General features: G+C 39.3%; 1 protein-coding gene across 2 annotated transcripts in view; it reads left to right on the forward strand.

The window, feature by feature from the left end:
* Nucleotides 1-17,893, forward strand: part of bcas3 (BCAS3 microtubule associated cell migration factor) — a 373,861-nt gene that overhangs the window by 113,649 nt on the left and 242,319 nt on the right. The window contains exons 17-20 of one of the 2 annotated variants that reach the window (XM_072393159.1): nt 5,999-6,043; nt 13,399-13,523; nt 13,682-13,847; nt 13,929-14,026. In XM_072393159.1, the coding sequence (XP_072249260.1) occupies nt 5,999-6,043; nt 13,399-13,523; nt 13,682-13,847; nt 13,929-14,026 (434 nt within the window). The remainder of the gene's footprint in view (nt 1-5,998; nt 6,044-13,398; nt 13,524-13,681; nt 13,848-13,928; nt 14,027-17,893) is intronic. The other variant, XM_072393158.1, reaches the window with a different exon arrangement.

A 17,893-nucleotide genomic window follows, 5' to 3' on the forward strand; every position in this document is an offset into this window, starting at 1 on the left:
TTTTCATATTGATCTAGTTAGTATCTTACATGAACTAATTTTTTTTAATGCATGTAGATCCTGTTAAAACTCATTTGTATGGCTTTTGTGGATGGGAAACCATTTCATGTGCTACTTGGAGAAAAAATGCTAAATAGAATGAGGAAATGAAAGTTTGAATTTGGAAGCGAGGAAATACATTTTTTTCAGTTTTCAGTTTCAGTAAATCTGAGATTTTTCAGAGCAGCTCGCTTTCCTTCTGTATTCTACCAGCCCTTCTTCCTTTAACTTTCGCTGCTTGTTCTCTACACAGAAACATTTATAATATGAACTCGATACATGTATTCATGGAAAACATATCCTCTGAGAATTTTTAAAGAAAAAAAGAACCACTCTAGTTTATCACTGAACACACAAACCTTTAATATATACTGTCTCCAAGAAGTTAAAATTCAAAGAATTGCTGGCTATCAAACAACTTCTGCTAAATTTACAATTTGGCCATGTGAAAGGAAAGTTTAGATCACGCTTTAGCATCATCCAGTAATTTAGCTTCTCTGCCCATCGGTCACATCATAAAAACATTGTATTGCGTGAGCACTAGCCCATTGTAGTCCAAAGCTTTTCCTCACACATCCAGTTGATGCTCATGGACTTTTGTCTCAGGTCACCAGTTTTTTTGCATAGGGTAATGAAGCACAACATACGTGCAATCTCATCCTGTGGGCTAATTTGAAGGCAGATAAAACATATCATGGATGAAAATTTTAAAAAGAAATTAAAGCAATAAGAAAGAGGCATCCAATAATTCTGAGTAATATTAGTCATTTTGTAACAGGTTAGTCGTGAAAGTTGAACAGGCCTGCTCTCATTCACCTGTTTTTTTTTTTTTTGGATCTTTGCCATGCATTGAAATTATGTAGTTTTAAGACCTTCAGCAACTACAGGCCTTAGCTAACTGCATTTACATACAGTACAGGTGGCTCTACAAATATGGGCAGATTTTAATATTTTCATTTAAATGTAATTTTCATGCCCTGTTTGAATGGGAAATGCTATAATGATTCAAACAGATGGTGAGGGATTTATTTTCCTGTGTTATTTGATAAGTGAGCTTTGAGGATGAAAATAAAGTCCTGATCCTGCGGTCAGCATAAACAGCATTGGGCCATTTTACAAATCATTAAGATAACCTGCAAAGTTCATTTGCTATTTAAAAATGGTTCTTGCATATGGTCTGCTGCAGTGTTAGCATTTGTATGTTAACATTTAGTGGCATACAAAGTCGGGGTTTACACTTTCATTTCTGGTTATTTCATTAATATTAATGCCCGAACAGATTTTCATCTCCAGCTTGCTGTTTTATTGGTATTGTGTCTCTTCTGATTGGTCTCTTTCTTAATTTTAATGTAGTGTTTTTAGTATTGTTATCCTATATGAGACACTTTCATCTGTGGTTACTTTTATAGGTTATTTATTGTAAGTGCAAATTATGCATTGCTGTCACTGCTTTGCTTTTGTTTTTATTTTGAAGTCATTCATCACTGCAGTGTAGTTTCATTAATTTATGCTGTTAAACAGTAATAAACACTTTTATCAGCATAATTATTGGGATAGTTTACTTTTTATTTGTACTGGTATTGATGTGGTCAGTACTTAAACAAATGTAGGCAGGCTTTAAAAACACGTACTTAATTCACTGTTTGATCCTGTAACTTAAAGTTAACTAAACTAAATTTCTTTGTTGTTAATTTGAAGAATTGCTGCTTAAATCAGGAACATCATGACCAAATATAACATGTACAGATATGCTGCTAGCGATTGGTGCTGTTTGTGTTCATATTTATGTTAAATCACAAAAATAAAACTGTCTATAAAATATTTTATTATAATGGTGTAAATCCCAGCATCTTCTTTTTGTCTTTTGTAAGAAGACCAAAATCGGTATGTTCATTTTTCAATGCTTTCTAACTTGATGCTAACCTCCACACCAACTGTTTTTTGAAAACAGAAATCTCAAAGTTAACAAAGGCTATGAAGTGTAATATTTGCATATACTTTAGCCAACGACAGTAGCCTCCTAACATATGGATTAACAGCATTTGATGCTAAAATGGTGTGATCTGATCTTTTTAGATGGTTACAGACCATTTGATCATTTTTCACACATAGACTATACAGTTTCACCCTTTGGTTGCATATTGTGGCGATGACTGTTCTGCGCTCCAGTGGGTGTGTGTTTTTTTTTTTAGGTTGCACTCTTCCTGTGTTTAGAATGTGAACAACCTCCTCTTTCTCTGTGAAATGGGTTGAAATTGTCCAAAATTTTCACCTACTCTGCCTGATCATCAAACACTTTCCACAGCTGCATTGGATCTTTGGGGCATTATCAAAATCTGGTAGACTGCCCCAGCGTTGCTTCATCCTTCTATTCAGTTCAGAGGACACATCAGTATTAATGCATCAGGACATGCAGCTGTGCAGCCAGCTCCTGCCATGTGCAAACAGCCTGCTCCAGCATGTACATGGCTAAACCAATACACCTCACCAACACACAAACACAAAGAGTGAGGTAGCAAGCAGGTTTGGCCCCTAGAGTGGGGGGTGATATCATATGCTTTTACGCTATACTTGCACAGGAGTTCCCCAGCACCATCTGTCTATCTGTCTGTCTGTTTGTGTATTTTTCCCTGTGTGTGTGTGAGAGAGAGTAGTGTCCAGCAGCTGTATTTACACCTGTATGAGCAGATCCCTGTTGGCAGACCAGTAGAGGGACACACTAGCTGCTTAACCTATATTCCCAACCAGGCTGTCTTTGTATGCACTGTGTCATGACACACAAACACCAATAAGTGCACACATTGATGAAACCTTTGCTGTTTTTTATGTGACCAGGCCCTGCGGGACTGCAAGGATGCCTTTATAGACAGTGGTGCTCCTTAAGACCACCAGTGTGCTAAAGATGCTGCTGTTTATCCTCATAGGCATTCGGCGGTAAACATCAAAGAAAACTTCCACAAGTTCACGCAGAGCTCTCTTGTCTCCTAATTTATTTTTTACGCTCACCCCCAATACAAGGGGGAATGTAGAATCGGATGTTGCTCAGCATCTGCCTGATAACCCTCCAAGAGATGAGGCCAGGTCAGGGAGTGGAGGAATGAAGCCAAGCTTCTGCTAGTTTTCCAAGTCTCTTGGGAATCTTGAACAAGAGTAGGTGTCCCAGCTCTGACCCAGGCTCTTGTTTGCTGTCAGCCAAATTTGGCTGAGTTAGACTCAGATTAAGTGAATCCTAAATGCACTGGTCACACAATCTCAGTATTCTCTCTTGGTGAGAGGAATATTGACAAGACGTTTCTCTTGCCCCTATGCTCACCAAAGTCAATGTGCCTATGGGGGTCAAATTTGGGATTTGCAAGCAGACAAAGTGATGCACACTTATCCCATCTTAACACCGTCTGACTTTAACACAGACAAATGAAAATCCAAATGTAGAGATTTTCACACGCAAAATAAAACACCACCATTGACCAAATCCCACTGTTAATATTTTCAAAGAATGCAGATCAAGTCCAGGCGGGGTAACAAGAAAGACAACAGCAACAGAACAAATGAGACCCTGTGACCTGTCACAGATGTGCCCTCAGCTTACAATAATACGTGTGTAAGAGCCGGCACAGCGCTGAGCCATTGTCATGTAGAGCCTCACAGAGACCGGAGCGATAAAGCCGCTTTAAGAATGCAATGCCCAGCACCACGTGGCAGCAAGGCTAAATCATTTCACAAATCTCCTCACTTCCCTCCCTTTTTAATGGTTCAGGCGAAGCTGCTATTAGGGCCATTGGGTTGGGAGATGAATGTGTGAACGATTATTCTCTGGGAGTGGGGTCATCGCCCATGCAGGTCGATTACACTCACTCTTTCTCTTTGCCTCCACTCAGTTACACACCCACTCCACTGTCTTACAGTCGTTTTTTTCTCTACTGACCCAACAAGTGTCTTGCTGATGACCTGTGTGGGATTCTTTTTCATCAAATCAGGTCAGGTAATGCGTCACATACTGTAACTGGTCTGTCTTTTTCTACACTGGGATCTAAACTGTTTACTGCCAGCTCAACATGGTGGACAATTTTCCCAGTGGCCTCATGCCTTTGTTGTATTCAAAGGTGTGCAATTTTGACATATTGGTTTGCTAAAGTATAGGTTTTGGGTTTGTTGTCCCTGAAATTTATCGTATTTGTATTACAGTAGGACTGATATCTAAATGTTACACTGTTCAATTTTGGGGGTGCCCAAATTTCTATCTTATGCTTATTTATCTTATAAATTATTTGTCCATACTGCATTCAGGTCAAGCAGAGAAGTTGCTGCTGACAGTGTTCACAAAAGCAGAAATGAGCCTTCTGTTGTCATGACTCAGAATGGAAGAATCAGGGTAGCTGGTCACAGAGGAAGCATTTGACAGTGACATACTGGTGTGGCTCATCAACTTTCGCCACTCAGTTAGTATGTCTACATTGCAAAGAGTTTTTAAAAGAACAAAAATTTGCTGATATACAACATTATTGTCAGTTTTGTTCTATTACTAGATGTGTTCATAGTATATCAAGGGTTTAGGGGGTAAGCCCAAATTCTGTTTGACCTTTGCTACACGTAGACCTTTGCTACACCCACGTAGATCTCACCCCACCCTTCATCACTCTCCCTTTGGTATCTACCCATTTACTCAGTTGGAGGCCCAAAATGGGGGCTCAGCAGGTTCAATAGGCTCAGCGGAGGGTAACTGGTAGAGGCCATCCAACCCCCCTCTGCAGCTCTTTGATAAGTGGTAGTTTACCCGGGGCCTCCATTACACCAACCAGTGTGTTCATTTGTCAACTTGCTCTCCAGGAGTAAGACATTCCGGGGCAAATTGTTGCTCCCTGTCTCCCGGAGGAACATTTTTCTACATATCCATGTACCAAGACTAATTGGATACTGTGTGCTATCGTTGGGAGGGCCCAGGCGGATGCGGTGAGAGCGATAAAATAAAGAAGTGCTGCAGAGTGCTTTGGTTGGCTGGAGATTCTGTTTTTCATGACTGGGGGAGGTTGGCTTGCAGGGACAGAGTTCAGTCTCATTGGACCTTTATTGCTGTGGGGAAAAGGCTTATTTACTGTAAACTGTTTACGGAGCTCTGTCACTATCTCTGGACGTGCAGAATAAACACAGGAACACACTCCCACTCCTAATGTCTTGTAAACACTAGAAACACGCACAGACTGACAGATAGACAGAAATGAACCCTGAAAAAGACACTACACTCTGGATGACTCTTGGACACACTTGTATACACAGACAAACTGCATACTTGTTAACATAATCACAGTGGATACACATTTGCCCACACCCAAGCTTCCAAACAGGCATGCACATTCAATGTACAATGCACTGCCATAAATACACATTTGCACTAAAAAAAGAAGCTGCATGCAAACACACAACTTCTTTTCTTAACAATGCCTGAGTTTTGTTAGTTTTACGGGTGTCTCCAGTTGTTATACAAATTGGATAAACTCTTCATACTCATTCTCAATCTCAACAGTCAGCTGTTTCCCATAATTTTTTCTGGCTGCATTTACATGGTAGGTTCAGACCTACACGTGTACATATGTCTGCACATCAACCCAATTCCTTTAAAGTTAAGGGCGTAAAAAACATGACAGATGTCAGAGGGGGGGAAAAAACAAAAAAACACAATCTTAGTCTGTGGACATGCTGCATCTGCCAAGAATATGGTATCACACTTTACAAAGCAGCTTGAGGAGATGAATCATCAAGCTATCCCACAGGTTTTCAAATCCATCTTGGCACACAGACATTCAGTTTCCTGCCTCAAATGTGCTGTGCACTTAAACAGACTCGTCAAAAAGTATGTAATGTGAAAAGTGTGTTTGGTCAAGTGCGCTAGTTTAATAATAGTTTTTCCGTCTATCTCTGTATCCCCATGCTCTTCACCCTTCCCCACGCCCCTCTCATGAAGACCCTACCTCTTTGGGGCGGGATGTTTTGCCATTAAAACTCCATGGTGAGTTTTGCCTCTCCCCTCCTTGGCTCCCTCAACAGCATGCAACTGTACACTCCACCAAAGTTCACATCCTCCTTTACTTCTCATGTGTCTACTTGTGTATTTTTTAGCACATTCTGCAGTTAGGCAGAGTCATTCCTTTTTTTCCACATTCAGCATAGTATGTTTCAGCCACCATGTGTATGTGTGTTAGTATGTTGCATGCTAGATATGGTTTCACATTTTGAGTAATGCGTAATCATTTTTTGAAAAAGTCATTGGTGTTACTTCAGGGGTCATGTCTTAGTACCTCTGAACTGGTTGCTGTGTGGTTTCTTTGAGTCAGTCACTTTAAAATGACACTGTTGTCCACTTGTCTCTGTCTTTCTCTCTGTTTAGACCTTCCACAATGTTTTTCCAAGAATAATGCCTTCATGTAAAACACATGTTGGTCATATTTTCTCTTAGGCCAGTTTGGCTACATTTGTTTACTGACAGCAATTCTGCCTCATCATATTCTGGTATTATTCTGAACCGTGTCTTGTGTGGTTATGGTGATGTGAGTGGACATTTTTCAGTCAACGATGAAAGAGAAACATGAAGGTTGACAGAGAGATGGGTATTGTATTTTTTTTTCACAAAGAATTAAAGATAACCTAAACTTTAAAATTAGATTGTAAAAACGTACCTCACAGCAAACACTACAAAGTTCATGTTTCATAGTTTGTCTTTATTGTAAGTGCCCAAACATCCGAGTGAGCGTTATAATGACTCAGAGGATTCTTCGGTATAATCACTTATTTACTTTTTGCTAAACCTCGCCTAATTTAGATTTTTAGCAAACCACTTGCTAAGGTGAGGAAAGTTTTAAAATTGTGTTAGTTACCATGTTTTTTATTCTTGTCTTTACTACCTCTTATGCCTCACACTAAGTCGACTGCACCTCCAAATGAGTTGTTTTTTCATAAAAAAGTGATAATGACCATGAAGATTTATCTGACCTTACCTTATCACCCATCTATCTCAAGTTGTTTTCCTATAATTATGTTGTGATCAACGAAGATCGATTGCTTGCACTTAGTTAAAAAAGAAAAAAGATGAGCCAAGCTTTAGACACAAGATAAAAGATGGAAACTTTATCCTTCTTTTTCTAAGATATTTAAAAGCATTATAGGAAAAGTTAAACAAAATAGGGACAGGTGTTTAAAAGAAGTATCAGACTGAAAAAAATAATCTGAACAAAAGTAGAATATGTTCAGGGTTAATATTCAGAAAATGAACAACTCATATTGTTGATTGCTTTTTAAAGCCTGGCTCTGATAATCAAGTGTTAGAGGCCATCACATCTGCCTGTTAAGGAGATTTCATTTTTTTGTTCTGCAGTGGGCTGAAGCCAAGTCTTATGTCAACACTTCCTCGTGAAATCTGATGCTTCCAAGCTTTTAAAAGAAGCCCCATTATGACAGAGTCACTTATGGAGAGATGATTGAGTGGCTCAGAGTGGTGAACTTTTCTCTTCCTGGCTCGCTACTTTTCAGCTCCTCCCTGTTGACTCCATTCACTTTAGAAAATGAATAGCATGTGGTGCCTTCCCTAAGTCTTGAGTTTCATCTTTTGTTGTGGGCAGCCACCCATACTTTTTAATTGAAACTTTTTCTTTTGTCTTCATCCACGTCCTGCTTGATATAGGCCCTTATTTGTTAATGAGCATATACATTTTAAAGGTACACGTCATTATGACTGGAATCCTGACCCTTTGAATACCTGCTTTGGGCTCAAATTTGAGCTTGTCAAATCTGCATTGTTTATCTAATAGCATCCGCCTTGAGATGTGAGTTATGGTCATCAATTTCTTTTCCTTTTGTACATGCCATTTTGGAATTTCTTTTTGCTTTTTGCTTACTCTAAAACTGGTATAAGACACGTGCATATTGAGTAAGGCGCATTCTGTGTCGTATAAGGAAGAGAAACAGGTGAAAGAAAAGTCCTATTTACTTTTCTAACACGCATATTCACTGCACTTCTCCAGCGGTTGTCATTAGTGCGCTATGTTCAGCAGAGTCTCAAGGCTGCCTCTTTTCCAAGACATGTAATAGAATAATAAATGTAACGTTGAAGGATGTGTCCTCCAGATGACTGCCTTCTCTCCTTCTCTCTCTCCTTGTCTTTCTTTTCCTTTCTGAACAAGTGCTAATGCCATCTTCTTTTTTGGTTAGGATTAAACCACAGCCAAGAAACAGTGCAGCAAAAGGCGTACAGCTCTTTGTTACTGGACAGTTAACTCAAGTGAGCTCTACAATATTTGTTTACTGTGAAGGCTCTGAAAATAAATGGAAGCTGCCACTACTCCACCCCAACCCCCACCCTCCCAGAGGCGCCTCACGTTAGCTCCGGACGTAGTAATGCAACAGGACTTTGATGGTTGATGTCGCAGATTGAATTATGCCCTTGAGGAAAAGCTATTAGCTCAGTCAAGAGTCTTCATTTGTTAAATTAAAAGTGGAAATGACATGTGAGTAGTCTTTTCAGTGAATTAAAGTTGCAAAGAAAATAGATTACACTCCCTCCTAGTGGTACAAAAGAAAATCTGGTGGAGAGGATAAAGCTTTCTTGAGAGATGCCCATCTCCTCCTGCTCCTTATTCCCTTTTTTGTTTTCTTATTTATTGATATTGGGCTACACGTTTCATAGCTTGGTGCTTTTAGCTTACGCATTACCCTACTAGTGGTCCTCTATGTAAACCGTTTGTTCACACATTGAGAGCGGAGTTATCTCAGCCCAGATTCATCTCCTGTGTCACAAGGGCAGGACCCTCAACACTTTCAAGTCACTTCAAGTGAGATCAAGAAGACAAAGCATTAATTAAAAAAAAACAAAAAACAGACAAATACATTTTAGTGGTCACTGTTCCCAGAAGAGACAGGAACCAAGCTGTGATCTTTGGTCCTGTTGGCAGACTTTGTGCTTGCTGAGGCCTATTCAAAGAAAGTCAAACCCAGCTCGTCAGCTATGAAACCACAATGTGGAACCAGTGTTGTAATGTGCTGATAGGGGTTTACGCATATATACACGGTATGTGTGGTGATTTCTGTAAATGCAGTGTGTAGTTGCATCTTTGCAAGCTTTTATGAATTGCTCCAAACATTCCTGTACTAAAGTAAAGATTTTGTATTCAACAATTTGTCACTTTCCCTTCAAGAAAACACATTAGATTTAAACTATATTGCCATGTAAATAGTGTGAGCTTGTGTATGGTGTATTCCTTAAGCTAGAGTTTCAACCTCTAAACACCAATACAAGCTTGCTCTCAAATTGGCTGGTGTACCATGGGTTGTTGGAACCAGGGCTATCGACATATTTCACAGAAACAGGATTGACACAAGAGCACGCTTTCTGCAATTGAGACACTTGATTTTAAATAAAAACTTCCACTTCGCTGAATTCGTATACAAAGTCTGAAATATTTCTTCTTTTTCTGGGGCAATAATCATAATTTACATGGTGTCTAGTGATGTGCAAAATCCCAGGTTTTCCTTATTCCCTTAGCCAGTGTCACTGTAATCAATCACAGTATGATTGTTTAAATTGCATATCATACATCTATTTTAGTTTCTTTCTTATTGTATTTTGAAGTTACTTTCCACAGGTGCTGGATTGTTGGATTGAAAGACAGAAAAACAGGGTCATGTCTAGGGGGAAAAAAAAAAGAAAAAACTGCCTCATAGTTAGTGGGTGGTTAGCTGGGCTTCTTTGGTAAATAGTTTGTCCTCTGGGTGCACTGATGGACAAATGGATCTGAGGAAGAGTGCGGAGAAAACCTGTAGTTGGCCAGTGCAATATTCCAAGTATGACTCGCCAGCATCCTTTCACAGACCAGGCTTACTGTGCATATTTTATTTTGTAGTCTTCTCCTCTTCTCCCCAGAAATGATAAATATAAACCAAAACTTCCCCACTACTTCCCCTTTCCAGATCGTTCTTTCACACAGTGTTGGGCAAACAAAGACATCAACATCTCTGAGCAGTAATTTATGAGCCGCTGACAGCCTGAAGGGAGGCAACAGAAAGAATTTTACCAGCCAAAGGTCTCTCAGCACCTACTATTGTGAAAGTTTCTTGAACTAGTGGACACACTTTATACCCCTACAAGCAATATTGTTGAATTGAAGTTTTCACCATATGTTTTATTATTTTCATCAACCAACTTCATCACAAGGTTTACGTGCTAATCTTTGTCTTCATTGGACTGGAAAGTAATAGCATTACATTGTTGTAACAGCACTTAAATATTCACACCACCTATATGTGAAGTGTTAAGCTGCTTTTTGTGCAACCATCCACTGTATGTATTTAAAATGTTATAGCATCATCTATTAAACTATGTCAAAATATAAATAAATGATGCAATATTAGCATTTTGTGTTTATATTTCATACAAAATAAATATACTATATTTGATTCAATTTATGGAGGCAAATCCACAAGTTTTAGTTTTTGATGTCTATTTATCACATGTTATTCATCATTTATTTTGTTCATTTGTTTTTTTGCAACATTTAATTTAATCTAAGTAAGTATCCTTTGAGCAATGCAAGATTTGTCCTTGAGGATGCATACAAACATTCAGTTTTTAACATTATGGCTCATTTTTTGAAGTTCTGGTGTGTAACATTTTTGGGGGAATTGTCTGAAGAAATGTAGTATATTTTCAAAACTTTGTTTTGTTTTTTTTAATTAAAAGTAGAATCCCATTACAGTAAATTGTAGTTTTTTCATAAACTTAGAAGAGTTCCTTGTCCCTTTGCCATGTTACTCCAGTAGCCCAGAAGGGACAAACCAAGCAGGTTTGTCGTACCATAGAGGTGAGGATATTCATTTGGTTGCAATCTTTGTTTTTTTCTGCTGTCACTACATTAGAAACACTGAACATTTACATATTGTATCTAGAACTCACTCACTTCTTTTTATTTAGCCATTGCAGCCATGTCTTCCAGTGTTTGTTCTATTAACAAAATTGATAAATAAATACATCCCTAATTCCAAAAAGGTTGGAGCACTGTGTAGAGTGTGAATTAAAAACAGAGAGCAATGATTTGCATTCTCATGAATCAATATTTTGTTTATCAAATGTTCAAATGTTGAAAGTGAGACATTTGGCCAGTTCCATAGCCACTGTCCCATCCAAATAACATATGAGATGCAAGCTTTTGAACAAAGCCTGCCTGAGCTGCCTGAGGGCTTGAAGATCTCAGTCCAATACTAATTTTAAGCCATGTCTCTTATGCACAGAGATGACTCTAAATTTATTTTATATTACGTGCCGAAGATAATGATGTATCCAATGTCTTTGTAATTTTATTTGAGGAGCAATATTCTTACATTTGGAATTTGTAAACGCTGTTTTTTTTTTGCTTCCTTTTTCAGATTTAGATTGTTCTGAGAGACTCTGTCTCTCTGAGGGGCTCTTTTTGTACCTATAAAATGTAATGACCTGCTCCTCGTTAACCTAATTAATCCCCCAGTGGTTTGTATTTAGTAACACTTGCATTTTTGAGAGGTGTTGCTTCCATCAAAGATGAGCTAGTATTTGTCATGAAATAGTAAAAAGTCTTCATTTCAACATTTTCTGTTTTCTATGTTCTACACTCAAATGTTTGGGATTAGTCAATTTTTACGTTTTGTTTATAAATTCATATATGAATTGTGTGTGTGTTTTATATATGACATTCTACAGTTGAAAGTAGTCCATGAATACAGAAGCTAAATTCTAGTTTTTGATTCTCTTTTTACATTCTGAAAATACAAATAGTTGATTATTCTATATCCATACCTCTATCTGTTTTCTCTTCATTTGATTGTGGACATAAGTGAATGTGGGCTGGTTTCCAAAGGTAAAGGTTAAGTAGCCATCAGATACTGTATGACATAACTATGGGTCCTTAAAGCCCACCTTGTGTGATCAGCTACAACAGAATTTTACTGTCCAGGTTGGTTATATAGCTGGACAATAATTCCAGGTCCTGCTACTGTTTTCTGATTGCAACCATATGGGCAGCCCACTGCAGCTGAAAACCCGTGTCTGTCTGCTACCTCTGTAACGGTCCTGACATGCTAAATAATACAATAAATCCCAATGAATTCCCTTCAAAGTGAGACACAAAGAGTAGGCAGTTTGGACATGTGTTGTTATGTGGTGCATGTTTCATGAAATGATAACCATTGTGTTAATTGGTACCCTTACATTGCTTTAAACTATAAGGCCCTACCATATACAGGAGCATATGCACCACTGACGAGGCATACAAAGGTTGCAAATTCCTGAGGGGAAATGCTATTGCTTTAGTTTTATTTACATGAGTGAGGAACACTGCAGTTTTAGTTACTGTGTCATCATCGGAGCGAGTGTGACTTGGAAAACATGGGCACACCTAATTATCATCCTCTGTAAAGACGAATACATACTATCCTGTTTGAACAGGTTGTATGTTAATATGATATAGTATGTTGCTGCTATTTTATTTTGATAAGATGGAGATTTATACAGTTATTTTACAAATGTATCATTTGTGTTTGGGCAAAATAAATTTTCTCACTTTCTGCTACAAAGGAAGATCTTTCATTTGAAGTCATTTCAATCCCTCGCTCCTTGCATGCAAAACATTCTTGTTAGTGGTTTTTTTGTGTCTTTGTAGCTCCCATTTCCTTGTCTGCAATTTGATGTATTGTATGACACTGTTAAAAATTATTGCTTCTTCTGAATCTAATAGTTAAAGTGAGTGTCATCCTTCATGAAATGATCCAATTAATTGAAATATTGAATTAATATCTATTGGCGACCTGTCCAGGGTGTAACCTGCCTCTCACCCATTGATGGCTCTGAGAGGGTCCAGTCCTACTGGATTAAGTGGGTATAGAAAATGGATAGTTGACATTAATATCTACTTTATACATGAAAACACTGATGAGTAGGTCTCTGTTTTAAAGGCAAAATGATCACATTCTATCACAGAAAACTACACGTTTGGTCCTCTCTTCTACAAATGGAGCTACTTGTTCTGTTGGGGGAATGAAATTGGCTGAAGGACAGATATTCAGAAGTCTTTCTTAGTTAGAGGGAGCAAATGTCTAACTTTGTAAACTTGCTCTTAGATCTGGCAAAAAGCTACTTTTCCATAACCTTTTGGTTTGAAGACTTTATCCTGTTTTCTCATTTGGTTACAGTGCATATGCCATTCAATCAAAAGTCATTTCAGTTTGGCATGTTTAAGGGACACCAAACACCAGAGGTTGCACCATTTGGACTCCATACACAGCATTCTGTCTTTGTTTTGATTTTTTAACACGACTAAACTTTGTACTTTGTTCCTTCTCCTACAGCAAAGCTAAGCCGCCACCTCAGATCTCCCCAAGCAAGTCCAGTGGAGGAGAGTTCTGTGTGGCTGCCATCTTTGCCTCATCTCGCTCCTGGTTCATCACTAACCCCAACATGAAAAGAGACAAAGGTTAGGTTCTGGTCACAGGTGCTCTCTACATTTTTACCTAGTAGCCTGGCACAATAGATGAAAGGAAGTCTTCCTTTTAACTGAAAACGAAGATTGGCCCTTTACCTGTCAGTTTCTTTATTTTTGAATCATTGCATTGTTTCTCATCCTCCTCACAGATCAGTCACGGCAGTCAGTTGTTGATTCACTGTACATAATCAGTTGCTACGGTAACTTGGTGGAGCATGTCCTGGAGCCTCGGCCAATTAGCACTGCACAAAAGATTAGCGATGATACACCTTTGGAGCTCAGCACCTCTCCAAGGGCCTGCTGGATTCTAGCCAGGTAATATTGTGTTGAACTCTATAGCTTCAACGTGTCTTGAATACTGTCGGTCTTATGGATTTTTTTTGTTTCCTGGACAAGGACTCCACAGTGGAATGAGTTACAGCCACCCTTCAACTCCAACCATCCCCTAGTCTTGGCCTCAGATCTGGTGCAGTACTATCAGTGTCTCCTTGCTGGTAAGTACACAAACTAATGTATTTGCAGCATACAGCTTTGTTCAAATAGCATGTAAATCAACAAATTTGGGAAGCATACATGGCTAATTCACCAAAAAGAAAAAAAAATGCATTTGTTTCACGTTTCAAGTCATTGCAATCCAGATACAGAAGGAAACTATACAAACGTGGGGTGTTGGATTGGGCTCTTAGAACCTATGCGGGTCTGGCTTTGTTTTAATTAGTCCTTATATTTTTGTGTGTTAATGATGTCCTCATACTTTAATATTCCTCAAAATTCCGAGCGGACTTGTCAATCGCTTTTCGCCACACTATCCACACCTTAGACAAGATGGCCGCTGGCACTTCCGTGAAGTCTGACGTCAGTCAAGTTTCATTCAATATATTCAGAGTTTCATTCAATATATTCAAAGTTTCATTCAATATATTCAAGATTCATTCAATATATTCAGAGTTTCATTCAATATATTCAGAGTTTCATTCCATATATTCAAAGATTAATTTCCTGAACGGCATGCCATAATATATATAAATATACATATATATATATATATATTTCCTTATGGTAATAGCAAAATGATCAAGATTAGGAAAACACTCGAAACATTACAGAAAGCAATGCTCATGCAAAAGCACAACTTGAAGATGAGAACAAAGAAACAATAGAACACAAAGATGTTCTTGATACATGCTGCCCCATTTATTGTAATTATATGAAACATTAATATCAATAAAAGGGAGTTTAAATAAGAATTCCCTGCAGTGTTGAATCATTGAAGTATTGCCTGGACTTTGCTGTATGTTTTGGTTCACACAAACCTGCATGTTTTCTCTATGTACCGTGTGCATCATTAGTCAAGGGGGTGGCCCCTTTTCGTTACCAACTTCCCATGCTGACTTTGTTGAAAGCAGGTCGCCAACCTCTTATTGGTGTCACATGCTGATAAGGGGCCTTTCTAGTCAGCATCCAGAGGCTTAGGAGAATTAAATTTGTACAATTTCTACCATTTCAAATCATATCTTTTTCAGTTTTGAGCTCCAGCCTTTGGCAACCACTATACTTGCCTGCTTCAGGACATGCCAGCATAACGCTATGGGATGCTGCATTCAGACCAATTAGCTGACACCCTAAACTCCCTCTAATTCAATAACAAGTACAGAGTAGCGAGCACTGTAGGTTGCTGTCTCAGAGGCCATTTTGTAAAAGTGCCATGTGCACACGGATGGCCACACATAGAATCAATCCACCCCCATGGAATAGGATGGCGTTTTGAGCTCATTCCATAATTATAAACATACAAAATGTGAAATTAGTTCTTGTGGGTGCTTCAGGCCAAGTGGTAGCAGTGTTTACAGTAATCTCTCTTCTCGTCTCCATTGACTTCTGCAGTGCTTCAGGTCTAACTGGTAGGATATTTTCTCAAATTAGTGCTAATGGTCTCTCCTAGTGTCAGAGCAATGAGAACGCGTTGGACTGACAGGCTCGAGCGTCAGCTTATTCCACCATTCTCTGCCAGCATGGGCAATGGAGCTGCCTGCATAATGTGAAAGATGCATTGCATTAACATTTGCATCCAATTAACAATAGCCAGATAACACCACATTGGCTTTTTATTCCTTTAACCAACCAAGTGTGAAGCAATGCAAGGTCAAAAAGCTTGAAACATAATTGTTCAACCCCCTATGCACTTCTTGTGCTCTTGCCATTTACCCTTTGGGTCAGCATCCTGTACACCAATACCAACAGCAGAGTTTCTCTTCTGTGCCACCTCTATTTCTGGGCTTTGCACCCAGAGAGAGACTCAACATCCTGTTTCTCTGTGCCCCTTGCCAGCCCTTTCCTCCAGGGCTTGGCAGCACAGTCAAGAAGTGATGTTGGATAAAGAATCAATTTGACCTTAGGATGAATTACTGCCCAGACGTAAGTTCCATGTTCAAGTGCCTCTTGCTAAAAATACGGATGAAGACACTGAAGCAACCGAAAAGACACAATTCTTACTTGCTAATGAAATTGTGCTGTCTAAGACCATATTACATTGCCAGACAATTAACACAAGAGAAAACAAGTGACAAATCAGAAAAAAAGATGAAAGATTTCATTTGGATTGGAAGTACTGGAAGAGTCAATGTATCCACGTATTTCCCCTTAAGCTAATTGTCGTGGAGTCTAACCATGTCTCAGAAAAAGTTGGTGCAAAACATAGTGCGGACATTTGATTGACAAGCAATGGTCTCTGGTATCGTGGCTCTATATTGAATGACCCAGACTGATTAAAAATGCAGTTTGCAAGGAAAGGAATAGGAAAGGGAAAGGAAGGGCCAGGGTCAGGCCAGACCGGAGCCTCCAGGATGGGAAGATAAAAGGCGGCGGTGGCGCCACTTCATGGTCACTATCTCCACCTGTCCATCTGTAGCAGCTACTGGCAGCACTCAGCCCTGTAGAGGGTGGAGAGAGACAGCACATCTTTGGAGAGATAAGGAAGAGAGAGACACACATTATACAGTATATTCACAAATAGAAGATATGCTGTACAACAATTTGGCAGTATGAAGGCAGGGAATCCTCCAATGCTGAGGTTGAATCATAGAATTTATGTATGTATCCTCAGAAGTGCTTATTACCTGGGCACTCTTTTTCTTTTTCTCTGTCCAAAGATATCAGAATTACTTAAAAGCAGAATAAGTTAATGAATATGTATGTAAACCTTTCCTACCTCGTTTGCTATGTTGAAGATTTTTTTTCTTTTATCTACAATGATTTGTTTTTTTAAATATAGATATTTATCTCACCATCCACAGCATATTTTCTGCTCCCTTTCCCCCTGACTGCAAAGTTGCTCGTAAGCAAACAAACCAGTTAATAATTTCCTCCAGCACTTCTGGCAAGCAGTTTCGAGCCTGGTGCTAGTGGCAGCCACAGAGGTTATACATTTTGGCCCCGACCGTGCCCTCCCTAACTTTCATATATTGTGCTAATTGTGGAGACTGATTGACTGCCTGGCTGGCTTGGCAGCTCTCTTGGGACTTTGAGGCCTATGACAGGCCAGGCACATTTGCCTCGTCAATAGATCTAATTGCTCTTAGAAAGGGGCCGGTAAAGGCTTTGGAACATCGGGCGTTTGGTAAAGAGAAACCATGGCGCCATTACTGGGTCAGTAATCAAAGAGAGACAGAGAAAGGATGAGGTAAGTGTAGTGCTGGCTGAATGAAGGAACTGTCCGTCAAATACGTCCTGAATGATATATAATGATTAAGCTATCCTATTCTGTAAGTATGCCAGCACCTATCTGACAGAGTAGCACTGAAAGGAGGAAAGTGAGAAGAGAGACAGGTTGAACAGTTAGGAGGGAGTCCAGCTAATTCTGTGTAGCAGCCAAGTAGGGCTGTTCAAACTGGAAAGAGCAAAGAGACATCAACACTTTTAAACTTAAAAAAATACTAGTGAAACAGATCAAGGTAAACAATTAAGATGACTTAGACAAAACAGCTGTCCTCTGTTCACTGTGCAGCCAGATCCATCAGATTGTTAGCTCCTTATCTATCCCTGGAGATCAGCCTGTCCGGCCCCTGGCCCCCTGTCCCCAGGAGGTCGAGCTACATCAATACCTAGGCAGCCTTTGTACTTGTTCTGACTCCTTGCTTCACTGCTCTGGCTAACAGGCCACTGACTATTGGCCTTTGGCGTAGCAAGACACCACCTCTCCACTGTCAATAAAGACAGTGTCACAGAAATCTCTGTTCATCGGCAGTGTAGAAGAGGTTGTTTCTGCTTATGCGGGAACATAAGCACATGATCCATTCACCAGAAACAGGAAGGATGTAAGCAACTAGGCAGTTTCTTTCAAGATATGGATAGAAATGGTCTTT

This window comes from Leuresthes tenuis, unplaced genomic scaffold (assembly GCF_036924035.1).
Source record: "Leuresthes tenuis unplaced genomic scaffold, fLeuTen1.0.hap1 SCAF_9, whole genome shotgun sequence".
Taxonomy (NCBI): domain Eukaryota; kingdom Metazoa; phylum Chordata; class Actinopteri; order Atheriniformes; family Atherinopsidae; genus Leuresthes; species Leuresthes tenuis.